The sequence below is a fragment of the Mus musculus genome, chromosome 7 (assembly GCF_000001635.26).
Source record: "Mus musculus strain C57BL/6J chromosome 7, GRCm38.p6 C57BL/6J".
NCBI lineage: Eukaryota > Metazoa > Chordata > Mammalia > Rodentia > Muridae > Mus > Mus musculus.
The window spans coordinates 118,688,353-118,709,051 of NC_000073.6; the positions used below are offsets into that span (position 1 = coordinate 118,688,353).

Here is a 20,699-nt window from a genome sequence, read left to right on the forward strand (position 1 = left end):
CAGACCCGTTCTCCTGGTTCTTTATCTAAGAACCTGCCAGTGATCAGGCTTCCAAGCACGATGGGAAAGCTGCCGCTCTGCCCCCTGGTGGTCAGAAGTGCTTACATCAAGATGACACAGATAATTCCAAGTCTTGAAACTAAAGCAGGAAAGGCCTCCCAGGCACTGTAGGACCAGAAGATCAGTACACAGTTTGCCCTCTGTTCACCTTTCAATGATTTTATTAGTGTGGTCACAAGTTTGACACCTACAGGTCGCCATTAACAAAGCTGACGACAAATATTGGAAATAAGTGAATTACTGAAGTACGGCAAGATTTAAAATGTCAACTTGGAGTGATCATGCAAGCCCCATGCATTGGTGCCTGCGCCCTAATTGCAGGACCCACTCTGCTCATCCTCGTGGCTCTGTACCCTCAGCGGGGTCAGGGTGGGGCCACCCTGCCTTTTTGCAGATCCAGAATTTTAAGGGCAAGTGTGGAGCCTTCCTTGGAGCATGGTCACCATGCCTGGTTTCTGCTTGTTGGGGTGACACTGTGACTATTGCTAGTATGAGCCACAGGGTCCCCAGGGCTTGTGCTAACAGAGTGTTCTCATGTCCCTGCAAGAGGCCTCCAGGCAGTTTCGCAACTGTGTTTCCTCCTGGGGAGTCTAGAAGTGAGGTGCACAGTCTTCTAGCATGCTGTCAGTGATGTAGCTGGACCCAAGGTGGGACTCGTAGTAATTCTTTTCATCAAAGGTATTGACAGTCCAACTCACAACCTGGATTCCTTTAGCTGACCACTTCTTCAAATAGTCCCTGGAGAAAAGGGGAAAATCAGCCGTGTTAGAATGGACAGCTGTCCTGGAATTGAGAGCTCAAAGCATGTGCTCTGTGACTGCCAACTGCTCCCAGAGAGCCTCCAGCTGGCCTCCTACCGCAGTCAGAGGCTGGGAAGCAGGCACGGCTTATGTCTGCTTTACATCATCATCCGAGCTCACACACATCACAGTCACCAAGGGCTATCATCTCTGCCCTCTTACACCAACCACACTGTCCGTTTCTCTCTGTACTGCAGGAGCCTCCCTTTCAGGTCACCAGAGCTTCTCTGTCCTCCGCTCCTGGGGAAGAACAGCGCTCTACACCCTCCCTCAACGCTTTCTTCCTTGCAGTTCACAGGCAGAGCTTAGTTTGCTCCTGGCACCCTGTCCCATATCTGGTGAAAAGCTGAGAAGTCCTGAGTGTCCCCAGGTATGGGAAAGGTCACAATATAAAAGCAGCTGTTGTGACACAAACCAGAAACATACCTTCAAACAGCAAGCCTAGAACAACCACATTTTCTCAGATTTACAGGTGATTCAAGATGATTCAGTGACTTCCAGGCAGACAAAAGGCTCACAGCCCCCACTCCAGAACTGGTAATTTCTCAAGACAAATGAGCTACCTTGGCGTGTAGCTGAGACATCCTCAAGGAAGATGCCAGGTAACCACTCTGGTGAGGCCAGGTAAAGAGACCCAGGTGTGAGCCTCCCACCTCCACCATGCCCACTTCCTCACGTGCTCCCACAGCACTGGCCCGACAAGAGCAGGCCTGGATGTCCTTTACCCGCTGGCTGATAGAGAGGCTGGAGTGTGACCCTGGGCCTCGGGCACGCAGGGAGGCAGTCATCCTCAACTGTACCGCAGCGTCTCTTCACTTCTGTTTTATGCTCTCACTGGAGCCCGGGCTGCCCTTGAACATGCAATCCTTCTGCTTTAGCCTCCAGAGTTGCTTGACTTTCAGGCCTGTGCCACCGTGGTAACAATTACCATTCCCCTCCTTCTTCCTTGGGACACCTCCCTGTGCGAAACTAGATCAGAATACAAGGCCTATGCACTGCTGTCCTTGAAGCTGTTGATGGCGCTGTCTTTCACTATTGTTCTCATCTTAGATTTGAGACAGGGTGTCTCAATGAACCCGGAGATCGAAGCTCCAGCTAGACTGATTCCCAGAATCTGCTGCTCTAGCCACACACATGCTACTGCGCCAGTTTGCATCCGGCTGCTAGGAATGTGAACTCAGACCCCAAAGCTCGCACAGAAGCACTTACCCACTGGCAGCCCTCAGCTGTGGCTTTGTATTTACTAGACTCAAGGCTGGACTGGCATCCCTGTCCAATTGGACATGGAAGTCAAGGAGGCAAAGAGCGCGGCTCTGCTTCTTCACTACTGTACCCTCCGCTTCCTCATGCAGCACCTGACAGCACTGTTGGCCATAGCCAAATGGCTGCCAGAATAGCAAGCTGGAAGTCGGATGGAGCTACAGTGTGCGTCTACAGCTCTAAGGCTGCCACAGACAGCTCAGAGATGTCAGTAAGCGAGAGAACAGACAAGCAGAAGGGAGGATGGGAGCTAGAAGGCCATGGCCATACGCGGTTTCCGCTGTGGCACTTCCCTCCGTCTAGTTTCCCAAGGGAGCCAATCACAAGCAGTGCAATGTCACCACTTTCTAAAAATGCTTTACAACACTGGACTGGGGTTGGGCGGTGGTGTAAGCTTAATCCCAGCACTCACTGGAGAGGCAGAGGCAGGTAAATCTCTGTGGGTTTGAAGCCAGAGGTCTGCAGAGTGAGCTTCAGGACAGGCAGAGCTACACAGAGAAACCCTGTTTGATGAGGTGGGCTATGATGCATCAGCTCTGCCACACACATTTACACGGAGAGCAAGAACTTGCTGACATATTACATGATTAATATGTTATAAATTGTAATTTACTTTTAAAACATAATAAAAAATGCTTGTCATTCAAGAACCAGAGTTGGGTGTCCAGCAGCCACATAAAAACTGGGAGACATCACAGACCATCTATAGTCCCAGTGCTCAGGAGCTGGAGAAGATCCTGAGGAAAAGGTAGCTTCTCACAGGACCAGCTCCATCAGTGAGTCCCACACATACAACATACAAACACACACCACACATACAGGTACCACACATACAAACACTACACATACATACAGCACACATACAAACACTACACATACAAGCAGTAAACAAACAAACTAATGAAACAGAGTATCTGGTTAGCCTGTTGTGAATCAATGAACCATGTCTGACATCTTCCCACACACTTCCAGCAGCTGGCACTGCTCTAACTTACAGGCCAGGGGACCCATGAGTCACAAACAACTCAGTCTGCCCACTTCTTTAACGCCTCCTTTCCAGAAAAAGCACCCAGGACACCAGAAGCCAAGAGACAAAAACTTCTAACTTACGGGGAGACAAAATCCTTCTGCATGAGGAAGGCTGAAATCCCACACAGGTACCACAAGACATTGTGCATGCTCCAGTCCAGCAAGATGTCCAACACCACAAACACAGACTGCTTCCAAAAGACGCTGTAGCGAGGCTTCCCATCTCCAGTGTGGCTCAGGCTCCAAGGCCTGTGAGTTAGGGCTGTGATTACCTTCTGATCCGTTTGTCTCATCTGAAAAGGAATTTTGGAAAAGAAAATGATCATCTCTTAAGTCTATAATTTCTAAAAATTTTAGATTTACCAAATATTCATTTGATGAGGGCCCCATAGCGACCACGTTTGCCATCTCTCACAAGTCCTTTGAGAAACAAAGTAGATGTAGGTATGCAACGCCCACTACAATTGAGGGCCTCTTCCTCACAGTCCTACAGGAACTGCCCTATCAAACAGAGAGAACCTGGCTGCCGAGGGAGCCCAGCCTCAGCGTGGTGGCAGGCATGAGGCCCTCCCTAGGTGTAGTCAGAAACACACAGCAAGTGAGAGGGAGAGAAAATGCCAACCACAGGGTCAAGTTGTATTTGTTTGTTTGTCTGGGTTTCTGGAGATAGGGTCTTCTGTAGTTCAGGCTGGCCAACCACACCAAGCCTCCTGCCTTGGGCTCCTGAAAGCTGGGGGCTACAGATGTGCTCTCCACCATGCCCAACTTTCAAAGCCACACTTTAATAACGCTATGAAGATAAGCTTTTAATTGAATTAATCAAATAGCATGTTAATTCAGAACTCAATGAGGGTAGAGCCAGGATCATTTCAAGAGATGCTGGTTAATTTCAACCCTGTTTATGGCAGGACTGCAGAGCTGTGGGGAGGGGAAGGAGAAGGGAGGAAGAAAGAAGAGGGGCTGTAAGGAGACTGGAGAGAGGGCAGAGCATCACATACTCCAAAGGCCTCTGTGCTCAGATAAGCCTGGGGAGCCTGTGGAAACATGTCTGTAAGCCCCAGGACCGCCGACGCCCTGGGAAGGTCTGCACTGGCATGCACTGTCCTGCTCCTGTTGTGGACATTTTTTGTTTGTTTGTTTTTTGTTTTCTTTTTGTTTTTTGGTTTTTCGAGACAGGGTTTCTCTGTATAGCCCGAGCTGTCCTGGAACTCACTCCGTAGACCATGCTGGCCTTGAATTCAGAAATCCACCTGCCTCTGCTGGGATTAAAGGTGTGTGCCACCACGACCGGCTGTTGCAGACATTTTTAATGTATGCTGTTGACCCTAGCTGAAGGATACCACAGAAAAGCTCAATATTTTGGAAACTAGTAAATAAAGAGAAAGATTAAGTCATTACTCAGACTATAGGGAAACTAAATGATAGATCAGGAGGTGTCTTATTTATACATGAATTCTAGATTCTGAATAAAATATTAGCATTTCATAACTTCCTAGTAAACTGACAGACCTGGCCAATGAATGCCAGGAACCCACAACAAAAGCTGCAACAGTTCAGCAGGTGAAGTGCATTCCTCCCCACCGAGACACGGCCCTGCTGAGGACAATTAGCCTGAACTGCATGAGTTCTAGTGGACTTCACCAGGTTACAGGAAACAAAGTGAGGAACAGTCTATAAAATCACACAAGTGAACTATCACTAAACATGGGTAAATGAAAAAATATAATTCAGACCTTGAAACATAGCCCAGTGGCAGAGCGCTTGCCTAGCACGCATGAGGGACTAGCAGCACACATGCACTCGCATGCACGCGCAAGTACACATACATTTGGTTTATCCAATAAAGAGAAAGAGGGTGGGGGCGGGGGGGGGGGCAGACAGAGAAACAGAGGTAGAAAGGTTGAGAGGGACGGGATGGAAGCAAAAATGCAGAATTTTTTATTTTTTTTAATTCTGGTTTTCACTCTGTAGACCAGGCTGGTCTAGAACTCAGAAGTCCACCTGCCTCTGCCTCCCAAGTGCTGGGATTAAAGGTGTGTGACCACTGCCTGGACAAAATTGTAGACTTTAAGATTGAAAATAAATACCTTAGTTGGGTATTGATGCAAATGACCATTTTTTAAAAATATAAATACCAATTTTTATTTGAAAAAAGTTAAAAGCCAGGTGGTGGCACACGCCTTTAATCCCAGCACTTGGGAGGCAGAGGCAGGTGGATTTCTAAGTTCGAGGCCAGTCTGGTCTACAAAGTGAGTTCCAGGACAGCCAGGGCTACACAGAGAAACCCTGTCTCAAAAACAAAAGCAAAAACAAACAAACAATAACAACAGCAAAAACAAAAAACTTATTAATATTCATGGAACTTCTGAGACATGAAATTTTCTATTTTTCTGATCTTTGATGATCTGAAACTAAACAAGGGCTTACTGAGGAAGATCAATGGGGCAAGGAGGAACAAGCAAGACCACGGCTAATGGAGATTCATGCATTTACCATTTTTATGTGCATCTGAAACACTATGTAAGAGAGGTTTTGTTGTTGTTTGAGACGGGTTTCACTATACAGCCCAGGCAGATCTCAAATGCAAATCCTCCTGCCTCAGTCTTCCAAATGTTGGGATATGTGTCCAGTCATTACCTCCTCTTGGTCTGCCCTCCCACAATTCCTCATCCCACTCCCCTCCGCCCCCCCCAGCCCCAAGAGTCAATTTTTAAGGCATGTTTTACTTTTTGCGAAGTAGGGAGTGGACTCATGTGTACCAAGTAAACACAGGAGCCTGTAAAGTTTCTGGCTAAGAGAAGTGCTTAGAAGAGGGCTGTGAACATTAAAGAGCGGCAGGAGAGTGCCCCAGGAGACTTCCCTGCTCTTAAAGGAAGAGCTCTTGACAGTGGCTGTCTTCAGTTCAATGTGACAATGAGCATCTCACAAAGCCCAGTGATATCACCTGCAGCAACGAATCCAATGTAACATACAAAGAAAGCTCTGACTTACTTTATAGATGACTTCCGGCAAGAATGAGCAGACCATACTGTTATTGTACAGCTGTGGAAATTCCGTGTATATATTCTTTAGAGCAGCAGAAGCCTGTACAAGAGATCACAGAGTTAAAGTCTTCACTGTTAGCTATTATTATTAATATATTAACTATAGTAACTATTCACATGGTAAAAATCTTGCTAAAAGCCTCCGTAAAAGAAAAATATTTCTAAAACTTAAAAATGTGCCGGGTGTGGTGGCGCACACCTTTAATCCCAGCACTCGGGAGGCAGAGGCAGGCGGATTTCTGAGTTCTAGGGCAGCCTGGTCTACAGAGTGAGTTCCAGGACAGCCAAGGCTACACAGAGAAACCCTGTCTCAAAAAAAAAACAAACAAACTTAAAAATGTAAACTGCATTTTATACTTCTATTAAATATAGTATAAGTCACAAAAATAAGGAAAAAGAATAAATAAGAAAATATATGGTTAGTTTTAAAAATGATTGGCTTATATAAAACATCTTTTTAAAATAGCAAAGTCCATGGAGTGAGCTGTACCATATCTGCATGGCCTTTGACATCAAAGAAGATGGTGAGGTTATGGCGGAGGCACTCTGTGACAGCTTCCTTCAGGGTAGGGATCCTTTCATCAGGGAACTCGTTTCTGCAAGAGGAGAAAGGAATGGCCCACAGCAGGGAGCACGGGAAAAGAGCAAGGGTTACTGCAGTGGACATCTTACAAATGTCTTCCAAACATTTTTAAGCAAGAATGCTTTCCTCTTCCACTGCAGCCAGACATTTACATGGCACCCGAACCAAAGCACAACACAAACAACAAACCCATGGAGATGACGGCATTTCCATACAATGACAGCATTTCCACACAAGTGGCAATGTATTAGCAACCTGCTCATCAAAGGGCAGACTGGAACCACCTCTGGGGAACTCAGGGACGTGATTTTAAGCTAATGTTTCCTTCTGTAGAGAAAACAAGTCTATTTATTAGTTCATACTGCTATGCAGGTGTCTGTCTAAAACCGAGTTCTCCACCTGTGGGTGGAGACCCTTTTGGGAGTACAGTGGCCCAAGGCTATCAGAAAACACAGATATTTACATATGGTTCATAACTAGCAAAAATTACAGTTATGAAGTAACAATGAAGATACTTTATGGTTGGAGTCAAGACAACATGAGGAACTGTATTAAAAGGTCATGGCAGCCAGGCAGTGGTGGCACACATCTCATGTGGAAGGTTCATGCTACACAGTTTAATTTGTGTCCATTTCAACCTAAGACTATCAGATGGATAATATACATCTTAGCAATTCACCCGTCATCTGTGCTGATGTCCACTCCATGGAGAGGGAACCCTAAGCGTGCCTTCATCCCCCCTTACCACACACACACACATACCCCTGCCTTACTTTGTATTGCTGAGACACAGTCTCACTATGTAGCCTAGGCCAGGTAGAATTTCTGACCCTCTTGTCAAGTAGTGGGATTACAGGCACAGGCCACCTCTCCTAACTAGCTAGTGTTAAAATGACTATTTTCCCCAAAAGGTGGTTCTAAAATAAACCAAGTACTTCGTCTGGAGTCAGTCTTTGAGAAGCCTATCTGTGGTAATTGTAGAGTCAAGAGGACTCATGTGAGGCTGGAGAGATGGCTCAGTGGTTAGGAACACTGGCTAACCTTCCAGTGGATCCCAGCTTGATCCTTGCTCTCAACAACCACATGGCAGCGGCAGCTCACAACTGTCTGTAACTCCAGCTCTAGAGGATCTGGTTGCTACCCTCTTCTGGACTCCTTAAGCACTTCACACACATGGTACACAAACATTACATGCAACACACCCACACCCTCAAAATTTTTTTCTTATGTAGTTATGTGAAGGACATTAAGATGGCGTAATACGGCCGGGCAGTGGTGCCGCATGCCTTTAATCCCAGCACTTGGGAGGCAGAGGACAGCTGGTCTACAGCAGGCACATACATGGAGGTAAGAGAAAAACTTCTGGACATGGGTTCCCTCCTCCCACCATGCCCTGGGCTCTGAGGATAGCTCGGGTTGTTAGGCCGGGTGGACAGCTGTCTCAGCGCTCTGAACCTGACATCCTCCGGAGGTCTCTGTGTTTGTAATAAATATTAAAGCCAGCTGCCCTCAAACACAGAAGAGCAATGAAGTGTCTGCTATCAGGAAGAGCAACTTCATTAGTGGGCCCTGGAGTTTCAGGCTAGCGATACTCTTTCCAGCATCCAGTACAGTTGGCCTGGCTGTAGCCCTGGCTGTCCTGGAACTCACTCTGTAGACCAGGCTGTCCTGGAACTCAGAAATCCGCCTGCCTCTGCCTCCCGAGTGCTGGGATTAAAGGCGTGCGCCACCACACCCGGTGGTCTGAATCGTCTTACAGAGAGTTAGACCTGCATCACTGGGTCAGATAATCAACACTCAAGGAGCACTGCCACTGACCAGGAAAGGGACACAACACTGAACACAACAAGCACAGGCCTTCAGTATCAAAGAAGATAGGGCTGGAGAGCTGGCTCAGAAGTTAGGAGCACTGACTGTTCTTCCAGAGGACCCAAGATTGAGTCCCACCACCCACATAGCAGCTCACAACGGTCTGTAACTCCAGTCTTAAGGTATCCAACAACCTCTCCTGACCTCTGTGGGCACCAGGCATACATGTGATAAGAGACATACATGCAGGGCAAACACCCATACACATGAAAAAACAAACAAGCAAATAAATAAATAAACAAACAGACAAACCAATAAAACAAATCAATACAAAGGATAGGAGTGAGATCTAAACAGCCCTATTTCAAAGGCTATCTCCTGGCGTTTCAATTCCCACGGTGTGGACAGCTGTCAGTGCAGGAAAGGGAGGGGTCAGTGACTCAGAATCAGACACGCTGAGTCAAAGGCAGGGAGTGGGGTGAACCACTTATCCTCCAGAGTATTCAGAACAGAGCATGGATTTACAAGAGAACCTGGAACATCTTATAAAGCTAGCTCTGAACATCTACCTGTGCCCCTGTGTGTATGTGCTTCCATACAAACATACACGGATGATGGAGTCTGATACCATGAGAGGACATCATCTAGTTAGAAACCTGAGCACATTTCCCAGGGTTACAGGGTTAAGAGACATGAAGGACAACCAGAAACAGTATGGTAGGCTCATGTGTTTTTTAACTGAAACTGAAATATCAGGATTCTAATCTTGGTTCTTTTATGAACTTATTGTTGACTCTTAAGTAGATCATTTAACTTTTCTACATTTTTATGTAAGCAAAATGTAATTACGTGGTAGCTACCTATGATTTTTAAGTGTAAATATTCATCTCCACTAAAGTAAACAAGTTGGCTCTCCAGCTGTGCAAACCATGCCAAGGTTTTCCCAGCCTTTGTGCTGGCCCATGCGGGAGCAGACTGCTGCTGTTGATGGGGTAGTGCTACCTTAGAGTTTACGAGGATTCTTCTGCTCCTTACAGTCTACTCCTCATAAGTTTGTTGCAAGATCTAGTGAGTTGGTTAATATGCTGGAAACATCACTTGACCAGCTTAAAGAATGAGTTGGTATGCAGGGCGGTGGTGGCGCACGCCTTTAATCCCAGCACTTGAGAGGCATAGGCAGGTGGATTTCTGAGTTCGAGGCCAGCCTGGTCTACAAAGTGAGTTCCAGGACAGCCAGGGCTATACAGAGAAACCCTGTCTCGAAAAAACAAAACAAAAAAAAAAAAAAGAAAGAGTTGATATATCTGAAGGAAGAGCATTGGCAAGCCATTGCTTTAAGCCTTTGACTCCGATTTAAAGAATGGCAGGAGTAAGTTTCAGTCAGTGCCTAGAACATAGGCAGTACTCTCCTGAGAGCGCTGCAGCACCTGGATGCGCTGCAATGCAAACGGTAAAATGGACACACAGTGCTTCTGTTGCTGCTGCTGTGTGCTCACTGCTTAGGAATAAGCTGAGATGAAGAAACTCTCCTGGAACAGACATACTTAGAAGGTGCCAGTGCCTACCTGTAACCACCAGTGATGGCTGGAGGACCTGTGCAATGATGTCAGGGCTCACCTGAGTCTGTGATTTGCTGCAGGGTTAAGTTTCCTAACTTGTTCAAATGTCAGATCACATAGTCGGCCAGACCCGTCTGTTGTCCTATCTACTGTGTTATCGTGCATCAAGACAGGAACTCCATCAGAAGTAAACTCGATGTCCAGCTCCACACCTGTTGCTCCATTCTTAGCTGCCTTAACAAAAACATCAACAATATTAATGTCAACAGCTACAGATACCATTTTATATCTAAACATGAAAGAAAAGCAACATGGCTGCTGAAGTAGACAGCTGTCCTTACAGATCTCTGTCCCTTTCCTCTTCTGGGCCACTCCCCAAGATGAACTTGTCTCCCATGGGTGTTAATGCTGCCTCAAGCTTACACGTGCCATGTCCTTAAAACACCCCGTCCTGCTCTTCACGCCACCATAGCAGGAGACCGAGGAGACTTCTGACACCAAGTGTTTCCTAGCCATGGTGGCTTCAGACACGATCATTACACAAACTCTACACTTTGCTGACTTGGAAAGGCTGGTGACTGCTCTGTGTTCCTTGTTACTCAGCTATTTCGCAATTCTAGTAGACACAAAATCAATCAGGAGTGTTGGTTTAACCTCATCCTCTCTGACAAACACCGAGACTGCGTATAGGAGACAACTGTTTGTTCATGTCTGTAGTACTGGCTGCGGTGCTACAAGAAGTTGATCAGCCTAATAAAGTACATTAGAACTTATGTAAGAAGAATTTAGGCCCCTAGTGGAGCTCAGAGGTGGAGTACCTCTGTCTTGTGTGCAAGAAAATAAATAATAAAATCCCAGCAGTAACTTAGAAAAGCCCTCACGTGTGCCTCGTTGGCGTCCTCATTACAATGAACACAGGATATGTTCAATGATCATAGTCTTTTGGTTCACTGCAAATGTACAGTACAGAGTAAAAACACACATACCAACGGAAATGATAAAAATGACAATGATGATCAAGTTATAATAGTTACTATTTATTAGCCTTTTCTAGTTTCCAGGGATTACTGAATTCTATATTTTTTATTTATTTTTTATTTTTCAGGGTCTTTATAGCCCTGGCTGTCCTTGAACTCACAGAGATCTACCTGTCTCTGCCTCCCATGTGCCACTCGCCCAGCAACTACTGTGCTTTAAATGTACGTGGTTGATTCTTATAACAAACACAATTAGGCAAGTAATACTAGTAGCCCATTGTTCAAATGAGGAGACTGAGCCAATGACTCACAAGTTTGCCTAGTAGTACACACGCTGGGATGTGGCAGTGGCCGCACTCTCAGCTGCTGTGACTTTATACTAAATGGCTTCACGAGTGACTTGCTGTTGCCCCCTTACAGGCTTTATGTACTCAGCCCGCAGTGAAGTACCCGTGAAGGACATGCAGTACTGTGCTGTGCAGGAAGCACCCCACACACTCACCATGGCTGTGCACACTGCCCCTTTAAGCATTTAAAAGGGCAGCTTCGCCATGGTTATGTTCTCTGTCCCTTTAAGCACAAATTTCAAAGGTAATTTGGATTTTCCAGTCACGTTTAAGAGCAGAGGTTTTTCTACTTTATTTCAATATTCCTCCACCCTCGTGCTATAGTTATACATCTACATATTCTTTCAGTTTCACTCACGTGACCATGAACCCCCTCAATCCTAACCCCATCTCCAGCTATGGCACCTAGGTTGGGTTACTGTGTACTCTAGCCCCAGCTGCTTCATTCAGATGGCATTTCTATGATGCTCCAGAGTTGTGAGGAAGTGGAAATCTTGCCTGTAAGGAGCTTGGTACCACCTCAGAGCTGCCATTTCTCACAAGCTATTGTGACAAGAAGACAAGCTCAATGGTCATCATGCTTATAAAGCTTCCATCCATACTGTGACAATGCCTTATAATATTAAAGACTACAACCTTCTTAAGTTAAAGTTGAAATGTACCACACATCAACATGGGTTGTTTTATAACACAATCACAACTCAGTGTACACACAAATTTCTTTCTCTATAACACAAACAATATCCTTATTACTAGACACGCTAGACATTTAACTGTACTTTTCTTCACTAGGGTTATCTGGTCACTGCACAAATAAATATGGTGAGGCAGTATTTTAAGACCACTAACCTCTACTCCCCCACCCCGCTATCACTGTGCTGGGGACCCAGTTCCACATTATGCACATGCTATCACTGGCTTATTCCCTCCGCCCTTGGCTTTTACAGGCAGGATCTGACCATGTAGTTTGAAATGGTCTTGAACTCACAATCCTCCTGCCTCAGCCTCCTGAGGGCTGCGATTACAGATGCACCACTACACCTATCTATAGTCTTTTGTTTTGTTTTGTTTTGTTTTGTTTTGTTTTTTAAGACAGAGTTTCTCTGTGTAGCCCTGACTGTCCTGGAACTCACTTTGTAGACCAGGCTGGCCTCGAACTCAGAAATCGCCTGCCTCTGCTTCCTGAGTGCTGGGATTAAAGGCGTGCGCCACCACATCCAGAACCTATTGTCTTTTAAACAGTTTATGAAAACCAAACCAAATAAAAAAATAAGCAAACAAAAACAAATCCACAAACCCTACAAAGGTTATTCAGAAAACAGAGTTTCCGAGAACGGATGACCACACACAATTTGCTTTGCCCTTGGCTCTAACTGGAAGATATCCAAGGGAGGTCTCTTCCATGCAGGAGAAACAGCAAACACAAAGCAAAGGCCTCAGTCAGGTAGGAAGGAGACAATGAGGTAAAAAAAATCCATACTGCTACCCAAGCCTACTCCCTCTCTTACAGTTAGTGTAGTCTCATTCTAGCCTCTATGTTCAGCTTCCTCCTGTGCTCACAGTAAGTGCTGCTGATTCTGTGTGTGTGTGTGTGTGTGTGTGTGTGTGTGTGTGTGTGTGTGTTAGGCTGGATGCCGGCATCTAAGAATGTGACGTCTCAGCCGGGCAGTGGTGGCACACGCCTTTAATCCCAGCACTTGGGAGGCAGAGGCAGGCAGATTTCTGAGTTCGAGGCCAGCCTGGTCTACAGAGTGAGTTCCAGGACAGCTGGGACTACACAGAGAAACCCTGTCTTGAAAAACTAAAAGAAAAAAAAAAAAAAACCGAAAACTAAAAACAAAAAAGAATGTGACTTCTCCAGCTGCAATGGCACCTGGCAGGCTTGGTGAGAGCTGGCCAACATGAGGCCAGTGGCGAGCAGACTGACCGGCAGACCCCAACTAATCCGAGAATACCAGAGAACTGCTGCGTTAGCCTTCTGGCGGCCAGGCTTCCACCTGCACTCGGTAGGTAAGAGAGTAAGCCCGCTGCCTGTGAGGGATTTGAGGCTGATGTTCAGGTATGTGAAGCCCCACATGAAGCCCCACGAATCCCAGATGACCACTGGGAGATGGGGACAGAGAGAGCAGGGCCCTGAGGAAGGGGAAGAGAGAAAAAGTCAGGGGCTGGGAGGGCAGGTCACTGGTGGCACTACAAGAAAAAAAAATGCAAAAAGATAGATAGGAAGGCAGAAGAGAGCAAGGGAGCTTGGATTTATTTTTTTCTAATTGCAACCAGAGGGTTTTTGTTTGTTTTGTTTTAAAGAGGGAAGGATACAATATAATTTCCCCAAACAGGGTTTCCCTAAGTAGCCCTGGCTGGGCTGGAACTTGCTATACACAACTAAGCTTGTTTCAAATGCACAGAGGCTACTGCCCGCCTCTGTCTCCTAAGTGCTAGGCTAAAGGCCTGCACCACCACACCCGCCTAGACTCTATTTTTAAGGCCAACCTCAGTCCAGATGGAGTGGACTGTGGGCACAGTTGACATAATTGTATTTCTTTGCCACTATATTTAATAGTGTATCTTTTAAAAAATTTAATTATTTTAATTATAAGTGTGTCCATATGGGGGTATGTGGATGCCAGTGCAGGTCTCCATGGAAGCCAGAGGTGTGGGCTCACCTGGAGCTAGTTATAAGCGGTCCTCTGTAAGAGCGGAACATGGCTCTCTTAATTGCCGAGCCTCCTCTCCGGCCCATTTTTGTGGCATTTCTTTTTGTCTCTGGGGAGGGGGGAGGGGTGTTGTATTGAGACAGGTTCTCTCTGTGTAGCTCTTGCTGTGGTGGAAATTTCTATGTAGACCATGCTGGCCTCAAACTCACAGAGCTATGCCTGCCTCTGCTTCCAGAGCTTGGGGATTAATGGTGTGCACCACCTAGCTTTATTTTTCTTAAATATTCATTTCACATTTAACTACTTTTCGTTGTTAACTAGCATATTTCCTACCAGAAACTTATCAGTCATCAGTCAGAGCAGTTTTGTATCTAGTAGAATGTCTAAGAATACAAATTTTGGGCTGGTGAGATGGCTCAGTGGGTAAGAGCACCCGACTGCTCTTCCGAAGGTCCGGAGTTCAAATCCCAGCAACCACATGGTGGCTCACAACCATCCGTAATGAGATCTGACTCCCTCTTCTGGAGTGTCTGAAGACAGATACAGTGTACTTACATATAAATAAAATCTTTAAAAAAAAAAAAATACAAATTTTGAGCTGCACTGTGTGCATGTGGCAGCTAAGGGTAGTCATAGCTAAAAAGATGATCCTCAATGACCTGCCAGTCCAGCCGGCTGAACCGCCACATTCTCATTTCCTCTTCAGGCGAGGAGACGTCTGGAGCAATGCTGGAGACCTGTAATTTCCCCTACAATGTTCATCGGACAGAGAATTGCGCCCTACTTCCGTGTGACACCACAGGATGACTCGCGTATTTGTTCTCATGTTCTCTTCTCATCTCACATGTGAAGCTTCCTCACTCATTTAATGTGACTGACATCTAGGCAAACCCAGTCTTGGCCAAATTCCACTGTCAACAAACACTCAGGAGCACTCTGTGCTTGGTTAACGCTGAGTACTCTCTAAGGCAACTTACGTGACGTAAGCAGAAACAAAGGCAGTGACTAGCATGTGATTTTCTTCTCCTCCTGACAATGCACATACGTGTGCCCTCCGCTAACTCATAGGCTGTCCTCCTACGGTCTTTCTCTTTCACCTTTATTCCGGAGGACGTCAAGCCATCCTTAGATTCCTGGGAAACAGCCCCCACACGGAGTCTCCCTAGGCTTTAATGTGTACAGATCAGCCTGTCTCCCGTCACCTCCTTCACAGAGGCCACTGTCCTTTTCACTTTACAATTACATGGGGAAACTGAGGTTAGGGCCGAGGCGAGGGTGCCCTACTTGCTCTGATTTTCTTTGTTACAGCTAAAGGACAGAGTGTTGGATAATAAGCAAGCTACTTAAGCTGGACTAAGAAAAGAGCCCACATTCAAATATCCTGGAAAATATCTTAATCTTTGCCAGACAGCATCAAGTCATCCAATCAGGAAGCCTTATGCTGGAAGGTGCTGTGTTGTCTTGGAGTCACAGTTCCCCCCACCTCAAAGAAATGGGAAGAACAGATGTAAAACTGTCTAAAAGGTCAAGCATGATGGTGCATGCCTTTAATCCTCACGCTAGGAAGGCACATAGCCAGTTCCAGGACAGTCAAGGCTACTGAAACTCTGCCTCAAAAAAACCAAAAAACCAAAACAAGCCGGGCATGGTGGCGCACGCCTTTAATACCAGCACTTGGGAGGCAGAGGCAGGCGGATTTCTGAGTTTGAGGCCAGTCTGGTCTACAGAGTGAGTTCCAGGACAGCCAGGGCTATACAGAGAAACCCGGTCTCAAAAACCAAAGGAAAAACAAAACAACAAAACAAAACAAAGCAAAGCAAAACAGACTAAAAGCTGTAGTATTTGCATATGTCCCAGGAATGACCTCCTATACCCCTCAAGTCAACTCTTGGCATTCTTCCATCTAAAACAATCTAGCTATGTAAGCAGTTAAGGTGTGACGTCACTCCACATACTTCTTTCATGCTATTTTTTTGATCTACAATTAAACCCACAGATGCAAGGCCAACACGTATGAAGGCTGACTGTAGTGCACTGAAGTCCATAATCCACTGAAATGCTCTTGCCATACAAGCTGACATTAATCTGAAAACAGAAGGCTTCCAAGGGCAAAGGGCTATTAAAATTCTCCTGGGTGCCTTATGGAAAGGGGAAGCAAATATTGACAGAGGAGTCTGGCTGCCAGGGTTGACGACTATGATGAAGGTGTATTTGGAAAGAGGCCATAAAGATAATATCCAAGTAATACAGAGGACAGAAATACACCCTGTGATAAGGGTGATTAAGAATATCTTGCTAGTTGGTGGTGGTGGGTGTCTTTAGTCCCAGCACTTTAACCCCACCAGGCAGGTGGATCTGAGTTGAGGCCAGTCTGATAAGTTCAAGGAGTGGACTACAGAGAAACCCTGTCTCGAAAAAAAGAGAGAAATCCCATTTACTAACAAGAACCCATTTGACCTAGTTCATATCTTAATTCATCCATACACTAGAGTTTGTTCTGCTCCTCGAAGCCAGCACCACATATAAGCCTGTTGTGTTGTGTTGCTACCTTACCACTCCAACATAAACCTCACCTCAGGCCCTTTGCACTTGCCATCGGCATCCTGGAACACTTCCCACTGATTCCAACCTTGTAATTCTAGTTCACAGTTCACAAATATCTAGTTCATAGAAAACTACTGCTACATAATGCACTGCCCCACCCTAAAGTAGCCTCATATGTTATCTCTCCCAACCCAGATGAAAGCCCTGTCAAAGGAGTCGTGCCTGGCTGCCATCCCAGCGTCTGGCACATACCAAGTCTTACAATTACCCGCGGAATTCTAGAAATAGCTGAAGTGGGGAGGGATGCGGAGCCGGGAGGAGAAGAAGAGATGTCAGCGGCGGAGCAGGCCCGAGGCGTGCGCGGGGCTCACCTGCCGGATGGCCGCCAGCGTGTTCTCGGGCGCGTCGTGGCTGCCGCCGCGATGGGCGATGGCGGACACGCGGTCACGGGGCTTGAGCACCTGCAGGGCCCGGCGGGACGGCACCGGCTCGAAGCTGAAGAACCGCAGCAGGATGTAGAGGCTGCCGGTGAGCACGCAGGCGTTGAAGGGGCTGCGTGTCACCACCAGCAGCAGCACCAGCACGAAGGAGAAGGGGCCCAGGAGGCCGCCCTGGTCCTCCCACAGCCACATGCCGGCGCCTGCACCGGCACGGACCGGAGCCCCGGACCTGCCGGGCGACGCGTAGACGCCGAGGTACTGGCCACAGCCGGAACCCTCCGCTGGGAGCAGCGCTGCACAATGGCGCCGACGGACCCATCTCGAGAAAGAGCCCGCCCTCCAGCCAATCAGAGTCCCGGAGCTTCGGCGTTGGGGGGCCGGAACCGCTGTCATGGCAACAGGAGCAGGCCCTTGCCCCAGGCCTGGGTTCCAAGGGCGCTTCGGGTTATGTAAAGTGAGGACAAGACTTAGACCCTGTCCTTCAGACTTAGTGGAAGGAGGGTGACACGGTCAAAGTTTCTTAGTGACCTTGTATCTGACCTCGAGGAAACTAAAGGCTTTGACTTTAAAAGGAACAGGATGTTTAACCTGCTTATTCAAAATGTGCCAGTAGTGTTTCCAGAGTTCTTCTGGGTCAGAGACAGGGCCTGTAATGAGCCAGGCTTACCCTGGAGCTGTAATAAGTTACGCTCCATGAACCAAACAAAAAAAAAAGTAAAAAGCAGAGAAATGGACACACCGGGAAGAAATCTAGTAAAGCACACCCACAAGTCCGTTTTCAGGGTTCTGACGGGAGGTTTAGGTTTAAATAGAGGGCAAGAGGCATGCTTGGCTAAGAAGCCCCGCCCATCATTGACCACTTAGTTCCAGTCTGTTCAGAAAGGTCCGGGACCTTCAGAACCCTTTGAACTTACAGAAAAGATACATTTTTTTCCAGGCTGGACACAGGCTCTAAGCCCTTTCCTTCTCTCAAAATCAGACTCCTAAGGAAATTCCAATTTCCTGCGGTCCATGCCTCAAAATAATATCAAGAAGGGTGACTTACAAATGTCTCTTTGGAATATCTTCATTCTTGCAAGGGCTGTTTCCACCAGGACACATGTCTGCATTTAGTGAAAGTACCTTCCCCTTGCGGGAAGTAGTATTGAGCACGATAACAAGACAAGGAAAATTAAGGGACCGTGGGAAGGAAAAAGAGCTCTTACTAGAAGTGTGGTTAAAGCCTCTTGACTTTAAGCATCAAGAATTCCTGCATGGGTAGCCCACATTCCTTTTATATGGAGATGCTTCAAGTTAGAATGTTCAAATAGCAACAAATCTAAAGGTCTAATATATGGCTTTTCTCCTTTTCCATCTGCAAGCCTGCAATTTGCTAGGAATCTCGTTGACAGTAAAGATGCGTTCACCTCCTTGTGGGACCTTTGTGAATCATGGTTTTATCTTAAGGATTGTGGCTCTTCTCAGTGTGCCCAGAAAGCCACCTTAAATCTCATTTATTGGGCTGGAGAGCTGACTCAATGATTGGGAGTACTGGCTGCTCTTCCAGAGGAACTGAGTTCAATCCCCAGCCTACATATGGTAACTCATTTAATTCCAGAGGCTCTAACACCCTTCTCTGGCCACTGTGGGCATGGTATATAACATTTTATTAAGAGAGAGAGAGAGAGAGAGAGAGAGAGAGAGAGAGAGAAGAGGACAGGCAAGATGTGGTACCAGCCATATGACGGATATAGTATGGAATAGAGTTTATTTAGGGCATGGGGAGGGGTGTTGAGAGAGTAAAGGCAGAGAAAGCAGAGGGGGAGGGGAGGCTGGCAGGGAACATGGGGAGAGAAGAGAGGGAAATGGGGAAGAGAGAGAGAAGGGCAGGGAGTAAGAGGATAAGAAGATAAGATCGAGGAAGGGACAAACAGTCTCTTTTATAGTGAGTCTGGCATACCTGGCTGTTGCCACGTAACTGTGGGGTGGAGCCTTGAAGGAATGCAAACACTGTACTTGTGAGTTGCATAAACACACATGCATACAAACACACACACACATAAAATAAAAATGTAGGCCAGGCAGTGGTGGCACAGGCCTTTAATCTCAGTGGATTTCTGAGTCTGAGGTCAGCTTGGTGTACAGAGTGAGTTCCAAGACAGCCAGGACTATACAGAGAAACCCTGTCTGGTGGGGTGGGGGGTGGGGAGGAGAAAGAAAAAAATTACCTCATTTATTGAAAGAAAAAGAGGGTAGGAAAATTTTTCATAGGACTACCTAAAACAAGGAGAACCACTAAAACACAGCACAGCTACAGCTAAGACACAGTAAACTCCTAATAAACTCCAACTCTGTTTCATATTGGCTTGTCTGAAGAATCTTGCCTGTGAGCTGGGCATGATGGCGCACACCTTTAATCCCAGCACTTGGGAGGCAGAAGCAGGCGGATTTCTGAGTTCGAGGCCAGCCTGGTCTACAGAGTGAGTTCCAGGACAGCCAGGGCTATACAGAGAAACCCTGTCTTGAAAAAACCCAAAATCAATCAATCAATCAATCAATCAATCCTGTTTTCACCTGAGTAGAGGTCTCTGGAAAGAATCAGGTGGCAGCCACAGTGCTCAGTGTCTCTGGTCCATACTCCATTGCCACTCCCAGTAGTGGCAGCTCTGCGAACCCTGAACACTAGGCACTGTGCCAGGCAAGGTTTGCGCTGGCAAGCACCACATACTTTGTTTTATAGTGGCCTTACTTGAGATAGGCATTCTATCAGGAGACTGGTTTCTGTTGACTTTAGGCAGCTTCTCCGGCACAATCAGACTGTAAACTTGGAAGGAAGGAGCAATTGTGATAAGAAACCTCTTTTTTATTTTTTTGGTTTTTTTTTTTTTTTTTTTTTTTTTTTTTCCGAAACAGGGTTTCTCTGTGTAGCCCTGGATGTCCTGGAGCTCACTTTGTAGACCAGGCTGGCCTCAAACTCAGAAATCCGCCTGCCTCTGCCTCCCAAGTGCTGGGATTAAACACGTGCGCTACCACCGCCCAGCTGATAAGAAGCCTCTTGAATCTCTTGCAACTGTGATGAAAACCAAACAAAAACAAGCAAGCAAAAAAAGAACCACAGCTCTGACCTCTTTCTTGAGCCAGATCTGGGTGACTGGATCCCAGGAATGTATATTTAGGTTTCCCCAAATACAATGTTCTAATGTAGAAGCAGTTTCATGCCTTTTGTTTATGAGATAGGATCTCACTATGAGCCTTGGCTACCCTGGAACTTTTTATGTAGACCAGGCTGGTATCAAATTTACAGAGATCTGCCTACCTTTCTGCCTACAGAGCTCTGGGATAGAAGGCATATGACACGAAGCCTTGCAAATTTTCATAGAACAGAACAAAGAAAGTTATAAATCAAGGCATTTTTGTGTTGAGCATAAAAGCATGAGCCTCAGCAGAAGCGAACTTATCTCTTGTTCATGGCCAGCCAGGGCTACACAGTGAGACCCCTTTTCAAAACAGAAAAGCAATGACAACAAAGGCACTTTAGAAACACTTTAGTGGGAACATTAAGTGGTCCATTTTAGCAGGCTGAAGAATCTTATGTGTAGGCCTCAGGTATATAG

General features: G+C 46.4%; 1 protein-coding gene across 1 annotated transcript; it reads right to left on the reverse strand.

Moving 5' to 3' along the window:
• Nucleotides 1–205: 205 nt before the first annotated feature.
• Nucleotides 206–17,386, reverse strand: Gde1 (glycerophosphodiester phosphodiesterase 1). Its single transcript, NM_019580.4, has 6 exons — nt 17,038–17,386; nt 10,203–10,378; nt 6,684–6,789; nt 6,141–6,233; nt 3,231–3,442; nt 206–798 (listed from the first exon to the last, which is right to left on the reverse strand). The coding sequence occupies exons 1-6, from the start codon at nt 17,296–17,298 to the stop codon at nt 651–653; spliced, it is 996 nt and encodes a 331-aa protein (NP_062526.1). The 5' UTR covers nt 17,299–17,386; the 3' UTR covers nt 206–650.
• Between the last annotated feature and the right edge of the window lie 3,313 nt (nt 17,387–20,699).

Bases quoted from the DNA above. Each gene is read 5' to 3' on its own strand.
- Gde1 (NM_019580.4), bottom strand. From the start codon at position 17,298: ATGTGGCTGTGGGAGGACCAGGGCGGCCTCCTGGGCCCCTTCTCCTTC. The intron at 10,379-17,037 runs GTGAGCCCCGCG...GTTTTTGTTAAG, and splicing joins CGCTGGCGGCCATCCGGCAG to GCAGCTAAGAATGGAGCAAC. The intron at 3,443-6,140 runs GTAAGTCAGAGC...ATTCCTTTTCAG, and splicing joins TGCCGGAAGTCATCTATAAA to ATGAGACAAACGGATCAGAA.